This window comes from Sus scrofa, chromosome 3 (assembly GCF_054392235.1).
Source record: "Sus scrofa isolate SSC_HxYL_T2T_F1_AM1 chromosome 3, Sscrofa_HxYL_maternal_Yorkshire_Landrace_v2.0, whole genome shotgun sequence".
Classification (NCBI taxonomy): Eukaryota; Metazoa; Chordata; class Mammalia; order Artiodactyla; family Suidae; genus Sus; species Sus scrofa.
In genome coordinates this window covers 53919769-53938082 of record NC_139385.1, presented here as the reverse complement: position 1 = coordinate 53938082, position 18314 = coordinate 53919769, and the positions used below count along the sequence as shown (strand labels likewise).

Here is an 18314-nt window from a genome sequence, read left to right as displayed (position 1 = left end):
ATGATCCTGCAATCCCACTCCTAGGCATATATCCAGAGGAAACAATAATTCAAAAAGATACATGCATCTTTGCTTATAATAGCCAAGACATGGAAGGAAACTAACTGTCCATTGACAGAGGAAAAGGTAAAGTCGTAGTGTATTTATACAATGGAATATTACTTAGCCATAGAAAGAATGAAATAATGCCATTTGCAGCAACATCGATGGACAGAGAATACCATACTAGGTGAGGTAAGTCAGAGAAACACAAATATCATATGATATTTATATGTGATATAAATGAACTGAATTACAAAACAGATATAGACTCAGACTTTGAAAACAAATTTATTGTTTACCAAAACGGAAAGATGGAGGGGAGGGATAATTTAGGAGTTTGGGGTTAACAGATACACACTACTATATACAAAATAGACAATCAACAAGGACCTACTGTATACCACAAGGAATTTCACTCAATATTCTGTAACAACCTATGTGGGAAAAGAATCTGAAAAAGAATGGATATATGTATAACTGATTTGTTTAGCTGTACACCTAAATCAACACAGTATTGTAAATCAAAGTATACTAATCCAATATAAAATATATATTAAATCTAAAAATAGATAAAATATAGTACATATATATACATAATTGTACGTTATTCTGCTTAAAAAGGAAGGAAATTCTGATATATGCTACACCAGGGGTTAGGGGTTAAGTGAAATAAGACAGTCGCAAAAGGAATTCCCATTGTGGTGCAAAGGAAAAGAATCCGACTAGGAACCATGAGCTTACGGGTTCAATCCCTGGCCTAGCTCAGTGGGTTAAGGATCTGATGTTGCTGTGACCGTGGTGTAGGCTGGCAGCTGTAGCTCTGATTGGACCCCTAACCTGGGAACCTCCATATGCTGCAGGTGCTGCCCCAAAAAGCAAAAAAAAAAAAAAAAAAAAAAAAAAAAAAAAAAAAGTCACAAAGGTCAAATATTGTTTAATGCCACCTATAGCAGGGACTGGGAATACGCAAATTCATAGAGACAAAGTAAAACTGATGTTAATAGGAATTACTGAGGTGAGGAATGGGGAGTTATTGTATAATGAATGGATAGTTTGGTCTGGGAAGATGAAAAAGTTCTGGAAAGAATGGTGATGACTGCACAATGGTGTGAAAGAACTTAATGCCACTGAACTGGACATTTTATAATGGTAAAAATTTTGTTATGTATATGTCTGTTTTTTTTTTAAAAAAAGAATAATGCTACTCACAGATATATACATATTTTTTGGTGTCCCTAATCATGTGGGAGTTCCTGTTTCTATTGTTGTAAATTTTGCGGTTTTTTCCCACAAACAATTATTGAATCCTGTCAAATGCTTGAACTACATCATGTGCTTTTTCTTCTTTAGCTGGTAACATGGAGAATTACATTGACTGAATTTCAAATATGGAGCAAGTCTTATGTCCCTGCAATAAATTATAATTGGTAGTGATGTAAAATTATTTTTATATACTGTTGAACTCAATTTGCTAATAATATAAAGATTTTCATCTCTATAATCATGAGATGTTGACCTGTAGTTTTCATTTTTTTCTATTGTCCTTGTCTGGTTTTATTATCAGCATGCTATCTACTCCATAAAGTGAATTGGAAAGTGTTCACTATTTTCTGAAAGAAATGATGTAGCACTGGTGTTTAGGTCTTATTATCTATTCCATATTGTCCAAGTTAAAAGTAATTCACATTTTTTTTTTCAGGAATCCAGTCCCTTTTCATCTAAGTTGTCAAACCTGTGGGCAGATATTCTTTGGATAACTACCAAGAATGTAGTAATACCCCGTTTCACTCGTGATACTGGTAGTTTGTGTCTACTCTTTTTTCTTGGTCTTGCTAAAGACTTAACTTCCTCTACCTACATTTAGAATAGCCTCAAATTTTTGCTTTAATCATCAAAATCATTTGTAAAAATTCATATATAAGCACCTATTTTGTTTACTCATATTTTTCACTACAATGTTTTCCTTCTTCCTAATTGTGCCAAGAGTCCCCGAGACCACACACACCCCCACCCCACCGGTTTGATGTTTACTAGGAGACTCACAAGATAAAGTGTAGAGTAGTAATGCCTGGCTATAATTATAACAAACGGATACAAAGGAAAACCAGCAAAGGGGAATGGTATGAGGATGAAGTCCAGAGGAGCCTAGGAATAAACCTCTAAGAATCTTCTCTCTGTGGGGTCGCAAATGACCCACTTAATTCCTCCAGCAAGGAATTTGTGACATGTACTAAATGTTGTCTGACAAGGAAGCTCATTAGAGGCTCAGTGCCCAAATTTTAGTGGCAGGATGGTAACATAGGCACCTTCTTTCTAGCACATACCAAAACTCAAGATCCTAAAGGAAAGCATAAACCACACTGTGCACATAGTTTTAGGCAATAGAGAGCCATTCATTTTATCAGTTCTGGGAATGGTGCCAACCTACCTGAAATGCAAGATCGCAATGCTAGCCAAAATACAATCTTGCCAGCGGGACTTTCTAAGGATAGGAGTCTGCTATGTTAACTCTTCACAGCACAGAGATGTTCCAAGGTTCCCTCATTTAATGTTTACTTTTTGTTTATAAATTTGCCTTCCCTCATTCTCCTGGAGACAAATTCTGAGTTTTCCTTCATCTGGCAATGTTCTGATCTCCCTTCATTTCTGAAAAATATTTTCATTCCGTACAGGATTTGGGCTTTACAATTCTTTTCTTTCAGAACCTGAAAAACACTACACCACTTCCATCTAACCTCCTGTCACTTCCGATGAGAAATTCTCTACCATTCTAATAGTTCTTCCCCTGTAAGAAATGCATTCTTTTTCTCTAGCTGATTTCAAGATGTTTTCTTCATTTTTAGTCTTCAGAAGTTTCACTATATCTTGGCATGAATTGCAGCAGGAGTGGGGCTTATCATGATTGGGATACACTTAGCTTTTTTAATCTGTTCCTTCACTCGTTTTGTCATTTTGGAGTTCCCGTTGTGGTGCAGTGGAAACGAATCCAACTAGGAACCATGAGGTTATGGGTTCAATCCCTGACCTCACTCAGTGGGTTAAGTATCTGACGTTGCCATGAACTGTGGTGTAGATCACAGATACGGCTTGGATCCTGTGTTGCTGTGGCTGTGTAGCCAGCAACTGTAGCTCCAATTCGACCCCCAGACTGGGAACCTCCAGATGCCACAGGTGAGGCCCCTTAAAAAAAAAAAGCAAAACAACAACAAAAGAAGTAGGAAGTTTTCAGCCATTGATTACTCTAGTACTTTTTTTAAAAAAATAAGGTATAGGTGATTACAATGTTGTGCCAATTTCTGCTGCAAAGTGATCCAGTCATATGTGTGTATGTACATGTGTACATACATACACATATACATTCCCTCTCTTACATTATCTTCTGTCAGGGTCTATCCCAAGAGACTGGGTATAGTTTCCTTTGCTATACAGTAGGACCTCATTGCTTATCATTCTCAATGTAATGGTTTGCATCTACTAACCCCAAACTTCCAGTCCATCACACTCTTTTTTTTTTTTTTTTTTTTTTTTTTTTGGTCTTTTGTCCTTCTAGGGCTGCACCTGCAGCATATGGAGGTTCCCAGGCTAGGGGTCTAATTGGAGCTATAGCCACCAGCCTGTGCCACAGCAACGCCAGATCCAAGACAAGTCTGTGACCTACACCACAGCTCACAGCAACGCTGGATCCTGAACCCACTGAGCGAGGCCAGGGATCAAACCCACAACCTCATGGTTCCTAGTCAGATTGTTTCTGCTTCGCCACAATGGGAACTCCTCTCTTACTGTGACATATGCAGGATTTTAATATACTGAAACATCCTTGTAAATCTCACTTGGTCATGAGGTACAATCCTTTTAATATGCTGCTGGATTCACTTTGGGAGCATTTTGGTGAGGCTTTTTGCATCTGTATTCATAAGGGATATCAGTCTGAACTTTGCTTTTTTGTAATGTCTTTGAGACCTCTGGAATCAGAGCAATGTTTCACAGAATGAGTTATGAAGTGTCCTCTCCAATATTTTGGAATAGTTTGAGAAAGATTCATATTACCTCTTCTTTATGTATTTAACAAATGAAACCATCTCATTGTGAGCTTTACTCTGTTGGGAGATTTGATTTTTGGGGGGGGGGGGCACACCTGTGGCATCCCAGGCTAGGGGTCAAATCAGAGCTGTAGCCAATGGCCTATCCTACAGCAACAGCAACACCAGATCTGAGCTGCATCTGTGACCTAAACCACAGCTCACAGCAATGCCCGATCCTTAACCCATTGAGCAAGGCCAGGGATCGAACATGTGTCCTCATGGATACTAGTCAGATTTGTTTCAGCTGAGCCACAATGGGAACTCTGGGACTTTTTTTTTAATTACTTATCCAACATCCTTACTAGTTTTAGATCTATCCAGAATTCCTATTCTTCCCTGAGTCACTTTAGATCGTGCATGTTTCAAAATGTGTTCACATCACCATGGGTGGCCAAATTGTCAGCATACAGCTGTTAATAGTATTCCCTTAGAGTCCTTTTCATTTTTAAAAAATGGATAACAAGGTTTCCAATTTCACTTTTGATTTTAGTAATTTGAGTCTTCTTTTTTAGCTGGTCAATTTAGATAAAGTTTTGTCAATTCTGTTGATCTTATTAATGAACCAACTGTAGGTTTTGTTGACCTATCATTTTTCTGTTCTCTATTTCATTTGGCTTTGCTCTAACATTTATTACTTCTGCTAGCTTGGGTTTACTTAGTGCTTCTTTTTCTAGTTACATAAGTTATAAAGTTATTAATTCAAGTTCTTTTTTAATGTATGCATTGACAGTTATAAACTTCCCTCTAAGCACTGCTCTCATTGTATTTCCTTTTTTTTTTTTTTTCTTTTTTTCTTTTTTTCTTTTTAGGACTGCACCTGCAGCATATGGAAGTTCCCAAGCTAGGGGTCTAATTAGAACAACAGCTGCCAGCCTATGCCAGTCACAGCAATGCCAGATCCTTAATCCACTGAAGCAAAGCCAGGGATCATACCTGCATCCTCATGGATCCAGGCCAGGTTCATTAACTGATGAGCCACAAAGGGAACTCCCTAACTGTATTTCTTAAGTTTTGGAAATACCATGTTTTCGTTTCCATCTGTCTCCCAAAGTATTTTCTACTGTATGATTTTTCTTCTTTATACACTGGTCATTTAAGAGTGTGCTATTTAGTTTCCATATATTCATGCATTTTCCAGAGTTATTTCTGTTATTTTAGTTTTATTCCATTGTGAAATGAAGTTAGTTTGTATGATTTCAATCATTTCAAACTTACTAAGACTTACCTTAACTGTTGCCTAATATATGGTCTATCCTAGAGAGTGTTCCATGTGCACTTGAGTGGAATACATATCTTGCTGTTGTTGAATGGTGTGTCCTGTAGATAAATGTTAGGTGCAATTGATTTATAGTGTAGTTCAAGTCCTATATTTCCTTGTTGATCCTGTCTGGCTGCTATTCAACATAAAAAGCTAGGTATTGAAGACACCAACCATTATTGTAGAACCGTTTTTCTCTCCAATTCTGCCCATTTTTACCCCATGTATTCTGGGACTATATTGTTAGGTATGTATATATTTATAATCATGAAATCTTCTCTCTGTAGTGAACCTTTTACCAATAAATATCCTTCTTCATCTCTTGTAATATTTTCCTAATTTATTTTTTTTGTCTTTTTTTTTTTTTCTTTTTTATGCTATTTCTTGGGCTGCTCCCGCGGCATATGGAGGTTCCCAGGCTAGGGGTCGAATCAGAGCTGTAGCCACTGGCCTACGCCAGAGCCACAGCAACGCGGGATCCGAGCCGCATCTGCAACCTACACCACAGCTCACAGCAACGCTGGATCGTTAACCCACTGAGCAAGGGCAGGGACCGAACCCACAACCTCGTGGTTCCTAGTCTGATTCATTAACCACTGCACCACAACGGGAACTCCCTATTTTCCTAATTTAAAATGTATTTTGGAGTTCCTGCTGTGGCACAGAGGGTTAAGGATCTAGCATTGCCATGAGCTGTGGTGTAGGTCACAGATGCAGCTAGGATCTGACACTGCTGTGGTGGTGGTGTATGCCGGCAGCTACAGCTCCAATTAGACCCCTAGTCTGGGAACCTACATATGCCATGGGTGTGGCCCTAAAAAGACTAATAATAACAATAATGTGACTACTGAAAAGATTTTTTTTTTTTTTTTTTTTTTTTTTTTTTTGCCCACTTGAGTGAAGCCAGGGATCAAATGAGGCATCCTCATAGATACGTCAGGTTAGTGACCCACCAAGCCACAATGGGACCTTCTGGAAAGAAAAGACATACTTTTGTTACTTAGCCATTTGTTTTCTCTGTATGTCTTTTGTTCCTCAATTCCTCCATTACTGCCTTTTCAAAAATTTTTTTGTAGTATAACATTCTCTTCCTTCATTTTTCTGTATTTTTTAAATTATTTTCTTAGTGGTTATCATGTTTACATGTTAAACTTGTAAAAATCTACCAACTTAGTTTCAAGAGTATACAAACACTCTGTTTCCTATACTTTTTTTTTTTAACAGCTGCACCTGTGGCATATGGAAGTTCCTGGTCTAGGAGTCAAATCGAAGCTGCAGGTGCAGGCCTATGCCACAGCCATGGCAACACCAGATCTGAACTCCATCTGCAAACTATGCCAGAGCTTGCAGCAACACTGGATCCTTAACCCACTGAGTGAGGCCAGAGATCAAACCCGCATCCTCACAGACACTATGTCAGGTTCTTGACCCACTGAGCCACCATGGGGACTCCTCTCCCTTTATTTTGTAATTGTCCAAAAGATTACATCTTTATACAATGTATGCTCTTCAACAGATGTATACTTGTGTTTGCCTGAAATCATATAGAAAAAAAAAAGAATTGATAAAACAAACAAAAAGCACAATACTGGCTTTTATATTAGCCTATGTGCTACTGTTCACTTTTCTTTCTTATGGTTTGGAGTTATTATCTAGTGTCCTTTCAGTTCAGCCAGAAGGGCTTCATGTTTTGTTTTGTTTTTTAAGAGCACATCTACTTTTAAATGAGCTCTCTCACATTTTACCTGGTAACTTAATATTCTTAAAAAGTAATTTGCCAGATACAGAATTCTTAGTGGACAGTTTTTCTTCCAAAACTTAAAATATGTCATCCCACTGACTGGCAGCCTTCGTGGTTTCTGACGAGAAACTGGCTGTTAATCTATTTGAGGATCCCTTGTAGGTAACAAACAACTCATTTGCTTTCAAAACTCTGTTGTCAGGTTTCAAAAATTTGACTACAGTATGTGTTGGTGTGGATATTTTTGAGTTTATCCTACTTGGAGTTTGTGGAGTGTCTTGGATATATAGATTTACGTCTTTCATAAAATTTGGAAAGTTTCTGGATGTTATTTCTTGATTTTTCTCTCTCCTCTCCCTCTGCAATTCCCATTATATGTATGTGAGTACACATGATGGTGTCACACCAGTCCAACAAGCACCATTCATCTTTCATTATTTTTTTCTTTCTGTTCCTCAGAGTAGATAACCTCCATTAAAGTACTCCCAGGTGCACTGACTTAGTTTTGCCTGTTTAAATATGCCATTAACCCCCTATAAATGAATTTTATTTCCTTCAGTTATCATGGCTTTGCAGCTCCAGGATTTATATATGGTTCCTTTTTATAATTTCTCTTTATTGATATTCTCCATCTCTTCAAACATTGTTGACCTAATTCCTTTTGTTCCATATCCATGGTTTCCTTTAGCTCTTTATGAATATTTGGGATAGTTGAGTCAAAGTCTTTGTGCCTGGGCTTCCTCATGGATAATTGGTAGGCAGGCAGTTTAAAATGCCACAGTACTCTCCTGCCACAAAGAAAGGAGCTTCTTTCTTCAGCAAATCTTCCAGTTTTGACCAGCCTCCAAAGTTTTATAAGAGTTAACTCTTGATAGTTTCTGGCAGCTCATTAGTTGCTTTTGAGGAGGTATAGCCATGGATTTTCCCTTACTTTGCCATTTTTGATGTCACAAAGTTTTTAATTGAATGATCCCATTTATATGAAAGATCCACAACAGGTAAATCCATAGAGACACAAGCAGGTTAGTGAGTATCTGGAAAGAGGAGCAAACAGGGAGTGATTGCTTAATGACTCCTTTGGGAATAATGAAAAAATGCTGGAACTAAATAGAGGTGATGGTTACACAACATTGTGAATGTACTAAATGCCACTGAATTGTACATATTAAAATGGCTTAAGTTTATGTTATATGAATTTCACATCAACAAATATTGTAGTTACTTTCAAGGAGATGTATTTCCAAGGACACTTTCCATATCCTAGCAGATGGCCCAGAATAATAAATACTTTCCAACAAGCTGGAAAGAAACTGTCCACAGGGCTCTCATGATCCTACATACACTGAGGATCAGTGCATCACCAGAATCTTCTCCATGTTCCTTACACTTCCTAGTGTCAATACTATGAGGCGGAGCCAGGATCCATGTGGGCTTAGCACATGGAAGCTTCCTATATGTCACCTGCATCTATGGCCTTTCCCAATCTATCAATTCTCTGACACTGAACAAATAAGGCATTTCATATTCACTGTATTTAAAGGGTTCTCTCCACCTAAGAATTTTTAATTGTGTACTCTCTGATGCTTGTGAATTTTGACTAAAGGCTTTTCCACACTCGTAATATTTGTGGGGTGCTATGGACTAAACTATGTCCTCCCAGTCCTCTATGTGTCTACATTTGGAGCTATGGCCAGCAAGGAAGTGAATAAGGCTAAGTGAGATCAAAAAGATGAAGCCCTGATAGGACTGGTACCTCATAAGAAGAAAAGACCAGTGCTCACTCTCTTTCTGTGTCTACTATGTGAGCACACAGCAAGAAAACAGCAACATGCAAGCCAGAAGAGAGCCCTCACCAGGAACCAAATCAGCTGGTACCCTGATTTTAACTTTCCAGCCTTGAAAACTGTGAAAAATAAATTTATGTTGCTTAAGTCACCAGTCTATGGTAATTTGTTAATGGCAACCCTAGTAGACCAATACAGGTTTTGGTACTGAGAGAGGGGCTCTGCTGTAACAAATCCGTAAAACTTTGAACCCAGCTTTGAAATTGTGTGATGTGTAGAGGCTGGAAGATTTCTGTGATGCATGCTAGAAAAAACAGATTGACATGAAAGAGATGCTAGCAGACATACAAACATCAAAAGTGATTTTGATGAGGGCTCAGAAGAGAAGAGATGAAAAGAAAACCTACATCTTCTAGAGAATACATAAATAACCACGAAAATGTTGGCAGAAATATAGGCTTTAAAGGCCATTTTGGTGATGCTCAGATGGAAACGGGGAACAGTTTATTAGAAACTGGAGGAAATGTGATCTCTGTTATACAATGGCAAAGAACAGGTGTAAATTGTATTCTTTTTATTTTTTTGTCTTTTTCAGGGCCTCATGCATGGCATATGGAAGTTCCCAGGCTAGGGTTGGATCAGAGCTACAGCTGCCGGCCTATCCCAGAGCCACAGCAATGCCAAGCCACAACCTACACCACAGCTCACAGCAACACCAGATCCTTAACCCACTGAGCAAGGCCAGGGATCGAATCTCCGTCCTCATGGTTACTAGTCAGGTTTGTTATCATTGCACCATGAGGGAAACACCATGAATTAGATTCTCAAAGTGTTCTGTGGAAGGCTGAACTTGTGAGTGATGAGACGATATTTAACAGAGGAGATTCAAGCAGTCCTCCTGACTGCTTAGAGTAAAATGTACAAGAAAAGAGATGAATTGAAGATGGAATTGGTAAGTAAAAAGAAACGTGAAGTGAAGATAAAATTCTCAGTTTATCTACATTGAAAACAAAACAAAACGAAAAAAGAGAAAACATGTTCTAAAGAGAACACCAAGGGCATGTTTGAACAACGATTTGATAAGGTAATTAGTATGAGTGTGAAACATGAATTTAATCACTCATCTCAGCAAAAGCCATGAAGAGATTGAAGTATGTCACCAAAAACACTGCAGTTGGGATGACAGTAAACACAGAAAATGAGGTGGATTAGGAAGAGTGTGCGTATGCATTATCCTTCAAAGAAAGAGAGGCTATTCACAAATTAACACAGCTGCTAATAACACCATAGGCCCAGGGAACAAGGCTGCCACTCCTTGGTTACAGCAGGGCCCTCTCAGAGGGCCAAAGAGGCAGGGTCACCCCTTCAAGCTACAGGGGCACTGACAATCTAGAGTAGAACATCAACTCAAAGAGGGTTATTCTCCAGCCTTAGGATCTAATACAATTTACCTTACTAGGTTTTGGGCTTATTAGAATCCTTCATCCTATCTTCTTTCTGAATTCTCCCTTTTAGAACAGGAATGTGTATCCAACTCCTCTCCATTTTATTTTGGAAGTACGTAACTTATCTGGTTTCACAAGTTCACAAATGGAGAGGAATTTTACCTTAGATGGTACTTCTATTCATGTCTCACCTATATCAGATTTAGATATTTAGATAAGACTTTGAGCTATAACATTGACACTGTGTGAGTTAAGGTTTTGAGAGCTGTTAAAGATGAAATAATACATGTTCAAGTCAGAAGGACATGAATTTTTAAGGGGCCAGGGGTGGAATGCTATGGACTGAATTATGTCCTCCCAAATTATGTTGAAGCCCTAACCCCAATTTGGTAATATTTAGAGATGGGACCTCCAAGGAACTATTAAGCTTAAGTGAGGTCATAAGAGTGAGGCCCTGATCCAATAGGGATGGTACCTCATAAAAGGAAGAGATACCAGAACACTCCATCTCTGCCATGAGAGCATACACCCAGAAATCAGCCATCTACAAGCCAGGAAGACTCTCATCAGGAACTGAACTGGCTGATTTTCTAGCCCCCAGAACTGTGAGAAAATAAAGTTTCTGTTGTTTAGGCTACCCAGGTTGTGATATTCTTTTATGGTAGCCCTAGGAGACTAATACATGGGGTTTCTCTCCAATATAAACTTTCTGATGTTGAATAAGATTTGCAACTTGACAAAGGCTTTCCCACACTTATCACCAGTGGGATTCTGTGCTGGTAAAGACAGTAGAAGGTCTGACTGAAGCACTCTCTATAGACACGACATTTGTATGGCTTTTTTCCCATGCCCTAACTTTTCTGGTGCTGGCCAAGTTGTGAGGTCAAACAGAAACCCCTCCCACATTCATCCCATCTGTAAGGCTCCACTCTGAAGTAGACTATTTGGTGTTGGTTAGATTTAAGCTACAGATAAAGCATTTCCCACACACCTTATACTCACAGGGCTTCTCCCTGTAAGTTTGTCTATGTAGAACAAGATGTGAGCTCTAGCTAAAGCTACCTGACCTTTACCAGATTTTTAGTTTCTCTCCCAAATGGAGGCTCTGATGCTGAAAGAGATCTGAGAGGGATCTGAATCCTTTATTTACCTACACTGTTTCCACAGGATTTCTTTCCAGTGTGAAATCTCTAATGCTGAAGATTAGAATTTTGACTGAGGCTTTTTAAACATTCAGTACACTTGTAAAGTTTCTTTCCAGTATATATCTCTGATACTAAGTTTTGTGCTTTTGATTAGGCATTTACTGCCATTATCACACATATAGGGTTTCTCACCAGAATGCATTTTCTTGATGCTGCCTGAGCTCATAATTAAATTGAAACGTATACTATAAATAATATATCTGTGGGTTCTTCTTCCTGAAGTATCATTCTCCTTGAAGGAAAGTCTGACTTTAGACTGACATTGCACCTACACTCACCAAATCCCTGGGTACTTGCTCCTGTGGAATTTCAGGAGACAAGATTACTTGCCAGAAATACAGGAGCAACTTGGAAGAATCTAACCTGAGCCAGTGTTACAAGCTTTCCCCAAACCTGGCTCCTAAGGACTCTACCTCAAGACTCCTTCTTTCACAAAATAAGATGGTTTATCTCCATCTTTTTGCAGAATTGCCTGTTTTGATTTAAGTTGTATACATGGATTTTCTCCTACTAAACATTAGACCATTGAAAGCAGAGCCTCTGCTGTCTGTCCTGAACCTTTCTCATTAGGCAAAGGAGATCCTGCTTTCCGACCCATTGTGCCTGAGACCTAAGAAATGCAAATAAAATCCAGAGTGGCTCATTAGCCAGTTGGCAAGCTAGCACTGTGACCACACGTAGCTGCCTCTGTCCAAGTATGGGAAGGCAAGCAGGTGATGGCTCTGCTCTGGAGTGTTCATTCAGTCACTTCCCAAGTGCTAAGCCCCCTTACTTGTCCTTAGTGCTAATCCCTGTAACCTCATCACCAATCACAGACCATGAGCTTCTCCATCAAGGACAGAAAGTCAGGCAGGAAAGAGAATATGGCAGCCAAATCAGCAATACCCTGTCTTCCTCCAGGGCCTCTGGGGACATGGCATGGGGGCTTCAACTTGGATGCCAGGGGTGGGGCTAGCACAGAGTCCCTAGCCCCAAGAGTAGAAGGCTCTGCTTCAGGGCTGGCAAAGCAGAACTAGCCAGGTTTGCCTCTCACCAGTTTTAGTATGTTGTATTTCTATCATCACTCTGTTTGAAATATTTGCTAATTTCTCTTAGAATTTCTTCTTTGATGTAATGATTACTAAGGCATGTGTTGTTTAATTTCCAATGTTTGAAATTTTTTTAGATCTCTTATTATTGACTTCTAATACAATTCTATTACAGTCTCAGAATATACTTAATATAGTCTTTAAATCTTTTTAAATTCATTAAGACTTTCTTTATAGACTCCCATGTAGTCTATCTTGGTGAACATATCAAATGTACTTTAAAAGAATGTGTATTCTCCAGCTGTGGGGTGCAGTGTTCTATAAATACCAACCAGGATAAGAGAGTTGCTAGTTTTCTTCAGATCAGCTATGTCTTCACTGATTTTTTTACCTAGTTCTATCAATTACTCAGAGGGAGTCCTTTTTCTCCCTTGAATTCTGTCAACCACTTTGAAGCTTTGTTATTAGACATATACACACAGAGCCATTATAGCCTCCTGATGAAGTGACTCCTTTATCATTCTGAAATGGTCTTCTTCCTGTTTGTCTTGAAGTTGATTTTATCTGATAGCTGACAGTACTACATTTTCCTTCTCCTCACTGAGCATTGTTAAAATAGAGACTTTAAAGTCCTTGTCTAATAATTTCATCTACAGGGTAAATTATAGTATAAACTATATATCCAAAAAAACTAAAATTTAAAAGGTAAGACTCAGAATAGTCAAGGAAAAAGCAGAGAGAGGGCTAAGAATCAAGCTGAGACATGTAGCAAGGAAGGGAACACAGATTCCATGAGCAGAGGGAGAGGGAAAAAGCCTACAATATGCATAGGGAAAAACTTCTGGCAGCAGGGAAAGGTAAACTAAGAATATTTAAGAGCAGAGGTGTAGCAAACCGTGGATGGTTCTGAAAGCAGACAAAAAAACAGACACTCTACTACAGAGATGTAGTTCATATATTAAAAATATTCATGTCTCTTCACTTGGTCGTATTTTGTGGTAAGTCCAAAATTCTTTTCATGAACAAAATTTCCCACAGTGGAGTTCCCTAGTAGCCTAGCAGTTAAGATTCGGCAGTCACTGCTGTGACTCAGGTTTGAGTCCTGCCGTATAATGTAAAATGCCATTTATGTGAAATGAATTTATCAAGAGGAAACAGATTAGTATTTGCCAGGGGCTGAGGGAAGGAGGGGTTGGCAAGTGGCTACTCTTGGGCATGGGGTTTATTTGGGGGGGGTGATAAAATGTTCATGAATTAAATAGCCATGATTACACATTCTGTAAATACACCTAAAACCATCGAATTGTATGTTTTAACCTATATGGTATTGCAATTATATCCAAATAAGCTATCTTTTAAAAAATAAAAATAAATAAATAAATGAATAAATAAGGTTTGAGTCCTGACCCAGGAATTTCCATGTGCTACAAGCACAGCCAAAAAAAAAAAAAAAAAAAAAAAAAAAAATCCCTTCAATAGGTTCTCAAACATTGAGAATGGATTAAATTTCAAATGACTGAAAAATAATGGGACGGAATAATGAAAATCTGTGAATGTTTTTAACCCATAGTCATCAATTTCAATGTGAATGGGGTTTCTTCATCTCTAAAGGTATGATAATGGGGTAGTCACTAGTTTTAATACACTCTAATTTTACCATTAAAATCTGTCAGATACACACAGACCGAAAATATTAATTAAATTCTAGTGATAGAAATAATTGAAATGTCCATCATTTGATGAATAAATAAACAAAATGTCTCATACCAATACAATGGAATATTATTCAACCTTAAAGCAGAATGAACTGTTACCGATTTGGGCTACAATGTTAATGAACCCTGAAAATGTTACACTAAGTGAAAGAAAACATATATAAAAAACTGCTTATTACAGGATTCCATTTCTATGAAACAGCCAAAACAACCAAATCTATAGAGATAGAAGACAGATCAGTGGTTGTCAAGATCTAGTAGAGGGGAGAACGGGGAGTGACTCCTAATGGGTACAGGGTTTTTTGAGGGAATACTAAAAAACATACAGAACTAGATAGTGGTGAAGGTTGCACAACCTTGTGAATATACTAAAAGCTACTGAATTGTACTCTTTTAAAGGGCAAATTTTACTAGATGTGCATTATATCTCAATAAAAACTTTCCAAAATGTTAAACTCCAGTGATAGGTAAACCCCAAATAAGCTGAAAGTGTTGTAAGAATGCAGGCTATGATGTAGGTAACACTGTACACTATCAAAGGCTCATGCACACAGCAGACATTCAAAAAAATTTTTGACTACACCTGCAGCATGTGGAAGCTCTTGGGCTAAGGATCAAACTCACACCACTGCAGTGACAAAGCCACATCTTTAACTTGCTGCACCACAAGGAAACGCCCAATTTTTTAAGATTAAATAAAAGAATGTTAAATTTGGGGGGGGGGGCCACACCCTCGGCATGTGAAATTTCCAGGGCCAGGGATCAAACCCATGCCACAGCAGTGACCTAAGCCAATGCAGTGACGACAGATCCTTAACCCAAGAGAACTCCTAAGAGTGGCAATTTCTTACTCATTAGTAGCCTACAGGCACAGCCCCCTTCTACGTCACAACGATAGTGCGTATTCCAAATTTTCCTCTCAGGCAAAAGCCCTTAGGAAAAATACCTATGTGTCATGATGAATACGTAGGTCAGAATATTCTATATAATTCAGATCTGACACGAAACAAAGTAATAGAAATACAATTTAAAGAACCCTAAAGAATATAATTGCTATGCCTCAAATAACAAAGAGCTACAAACAAACTTCTTTGTTCTTTCAAAGTTAAGTTACGATTGGGCCCCTTTATGTAACAAGTATGTTATGAGCGCCTGACATTTGCAAGGAAGGAAACTGCATCTTAAAAAAGCAACAACTGATAGAACACTATAAACCAACTATAACAGAAATAATAAAAATTTAAACAATAAAAATAAATAAAATAAAAGACAAAGCCACTCAAATGCTTGTGCCCCGGCATCAATTTTTCATAAGGACATAAATAAAAAGAAAAATATATACATTGAGAGAGGTTTGTCATAGACAGAATGAGGTTCAGGGTGTGCTAAGGATCCCCCACAAGAAGTGGCAGAATAGGGACAGGAAAAGCAATGTTCCATTTCGTCAAGAATGCCTCTCTGTTAACATCGGAAATGTTAAAGTGAGACCTACAAAAGAAAAGCTGTCCTCTGCTACCTTAGCAGACATTCTGAATTGCATACACTATATAAACATTTTCTCTCAAAGGTATAAAAGATTTGACAATTGAGAGACACAGCCCTCAATGATGGCTGATAACACCAAAACCAATCACTTTTAACTGATACAGTTACAGGCAGACATCTACCATATGAACTCAGCATTAAGATCAAGTTCAGCTCTTACAAAAAAATTCTACACATATCACATTTATAGGACAGGAAACACAAAACTTAACCCAGTAAATACTATCTTTCAAACCTGATATAATCAACACAGTATCCCACATGGTATCACTTTACGTGGTCAGTAAATTTTAACTCCATTTGATTATGTCATGTTCGCATAATGCCTAGGCTTAGGGATTAGAAAATCTTTCCTTTGGGACATAGATTCATTGGATTACTATTTATTTCCAAATCCTTGATTTCAGTATGGCAAACTCCTTCTGAAAATCCTTCAAAACCCAGCTTGCTCCAAATTCAAGTCCACACTCCTCATCCTGACGTTCAGATTTCTGGCTGAATCACCTCCATCCAGACCCAGAGGGAGGAAACCACAGCCCTCAGGAGCAAGACAAGTAATGAGTGAATGAGGTAGGCACCTCAGCCATAGAGTCAAGAGGATCAGGGGTGTTACTTCATCACAGAGATCCCACTGGCTTCAGATACCTGTCATATGTGCCAAGAGTGTGGACTTGGGACTTAGTTGTAATCTTCCAATTTTTAAGTGCAGAAAACTCATTTAAATATAAAGCATAGGGGGGTTAGTTTCCATTGAGGCACAGCTGAAACAAATCCAACTAGGAACCCTGAGGTTGCAGGTTCAATCCCTGGCCTCCCTCAGTGGGTTAAGGATCCGGTGTTGCTATGGCTGTGGCATAGGCCGGAAGCTGCAGCTTGGATTCAATCCCTACCCTGGGAACCTCCATATGCCATGGGTGTGGCCCTAAAAAGCAAAATAAATAAATAAATAAATATAAAGCATTGGGCCAGCCCAACTAAATCTATCCATGAGTCACCAACAGATATCAGGTCAACACCCTCACCTCTACAAAGAGAAAACTAACGTGACAAAAGGCCACTGACAAGCTTCCTATATGATGAGGGACAGCCTGCAGGTCACCTGGTCTCTGAGATGTGCTAGGCCTGCCTCATTCCCACAGGAATACATGCCCTCAGCTCTTCAACTTGCCAAATCTATTAGGGCAGCTCAAGCAGCTCCTCCCTTGAAAGCCTTCCTTCGCTTTTTTACACCTTGGGCCCATTAGCATAAATACCCTGAGTCTGTGTTTTATCTGTGCTGGTAACAGTTTACTACTTGGTGAATGCATGAGTCATGAATGGAGAAAAGGAGTCTGAGAAAAGATGCCAGGTTAGATGAGCCAAGATCAGGGCTAGGTACAGCCTGACACCAACAAGGCAGCTCCAGGACAAGAGGCAGTGGGTCCATTCTTTAAGAGCTAGGGAGAAATTTCAGGACTCACCTCATCCCTGGTTGTCAGGGGCCCTGGGGCCATATTCTTGGTCTGCTAAGTGCTCTTCCTAGAGAAGAGTCAAGCTGCAAAAGCAGAGCTGGGGAAAGAGAAGAGAGAAGTGAGGGGGTGCTTAGGAGGAAGACCCTTATATCCAGCCTGCCAGTGCAGCAGAGTGGAGAGGGAGGTAAGGAAGGCAGGTTACAGAGGACATCAGGCAGCCCATTCTTTTTTTTTTTTTTTTTTTTTTTTTTTTTTTTTTTTTTTTTGTCTTTTGTTGTTGTTGTTGTTGTTGTTGTTGCTATTTCTTGGGCCGCTCCTGCGGCATATGGAGGTTCCCAGGCTAGGGGTTGAATCGGAGCTGTAGCCACTGGCCTACACCAGAGCCACAGCACCGGCGGGATCCGAGCCGCGTCTGCAACCTACACCACAGCTCACGGCAACGCCGGATCGTTAACCCACTGAGCAAGGGCAGGGACCGAACCCACAACCTCATGGTTCCTAGTCGGATTCGTTAACCACTGCGCCACGACGGGAACTCCAGGCAGCCCATTCTTAACCAGTGTCCTATAAAAAAAGGCCCCAGGGCTGGACCAGGAGCAGTTCAGCCCCAGTCTCCAGCTGGGAAATGAAGCCCACGACCCCAGCAGCTGGATGAAACTCTGTTAAGTAAGTGTGTGGGCTCTGTTAAGAGGAAAAGGGCTGCATTATGCCCACAGGTGAGTGTTCGCATGGAGAAAAAGTGACCTATTACAATGAAAAGACAAGTTTCCCAACCACATTAGTCATGGGGCCAAAGGACAAGGCCCAAGAAACTCCAAACAGCAAGAGCACTACAGCTCTCCACAGAATGTAGATTTCGGGGGAGACTTGAAGCAGGGCAGAAGTCATAACCTGGCTGCACCTTCCCTTCTACTTCTATATCCAAGATTTGAAATATGATTCAAAATTTAAGAATGGGCAGTCATAAAATGGTATAGGTCTTCAACAAGTCAATTTCATGATGAAATTTTTAAGAGGG

General features: G+C 39.3%; 1 protein-coding gene across 47 annotated transcripts in view; it reads right to left on the bottom strand.

The window, feature by feature from the left end:
* The window catches only part of ZNF169 (zinc finger protein 169), a 103876-nt gene that overhangs the window by 28129 nt on the left and 57433 nt on the right, over window positions 1-18314 (bottom strand). For 18 of the 47 annotated variants that reach the window (XR_014841184.1, XR_014841183.1, XR_014841182.1 and 15 more), the window contains exon 2: window positions 17306-17393. The exons of 7 other annotated variants lie outside the window; for them this stretch is intronic. Coding sequence is in view for 16 of the 40 variants with exons in the window: in XM_085018421.1 (XP_084874547.1) it covers window positions 17306-17338 (33 nt within the window). In the remaining 24 variants the exon portion in view is untranslated. Of the gene's footprint in view, window positions 1-2470; window positions 2689-5349; window positions 5442-6612; window positions 8158-17305; window positions 17394-18314 lie in introns of those variants that run through there. 22 more of the 47 variants (XM_085018399.1, XM_085018404.1, XM_085018398.1 and 19 more) reach the window with 11 other exon arrangements.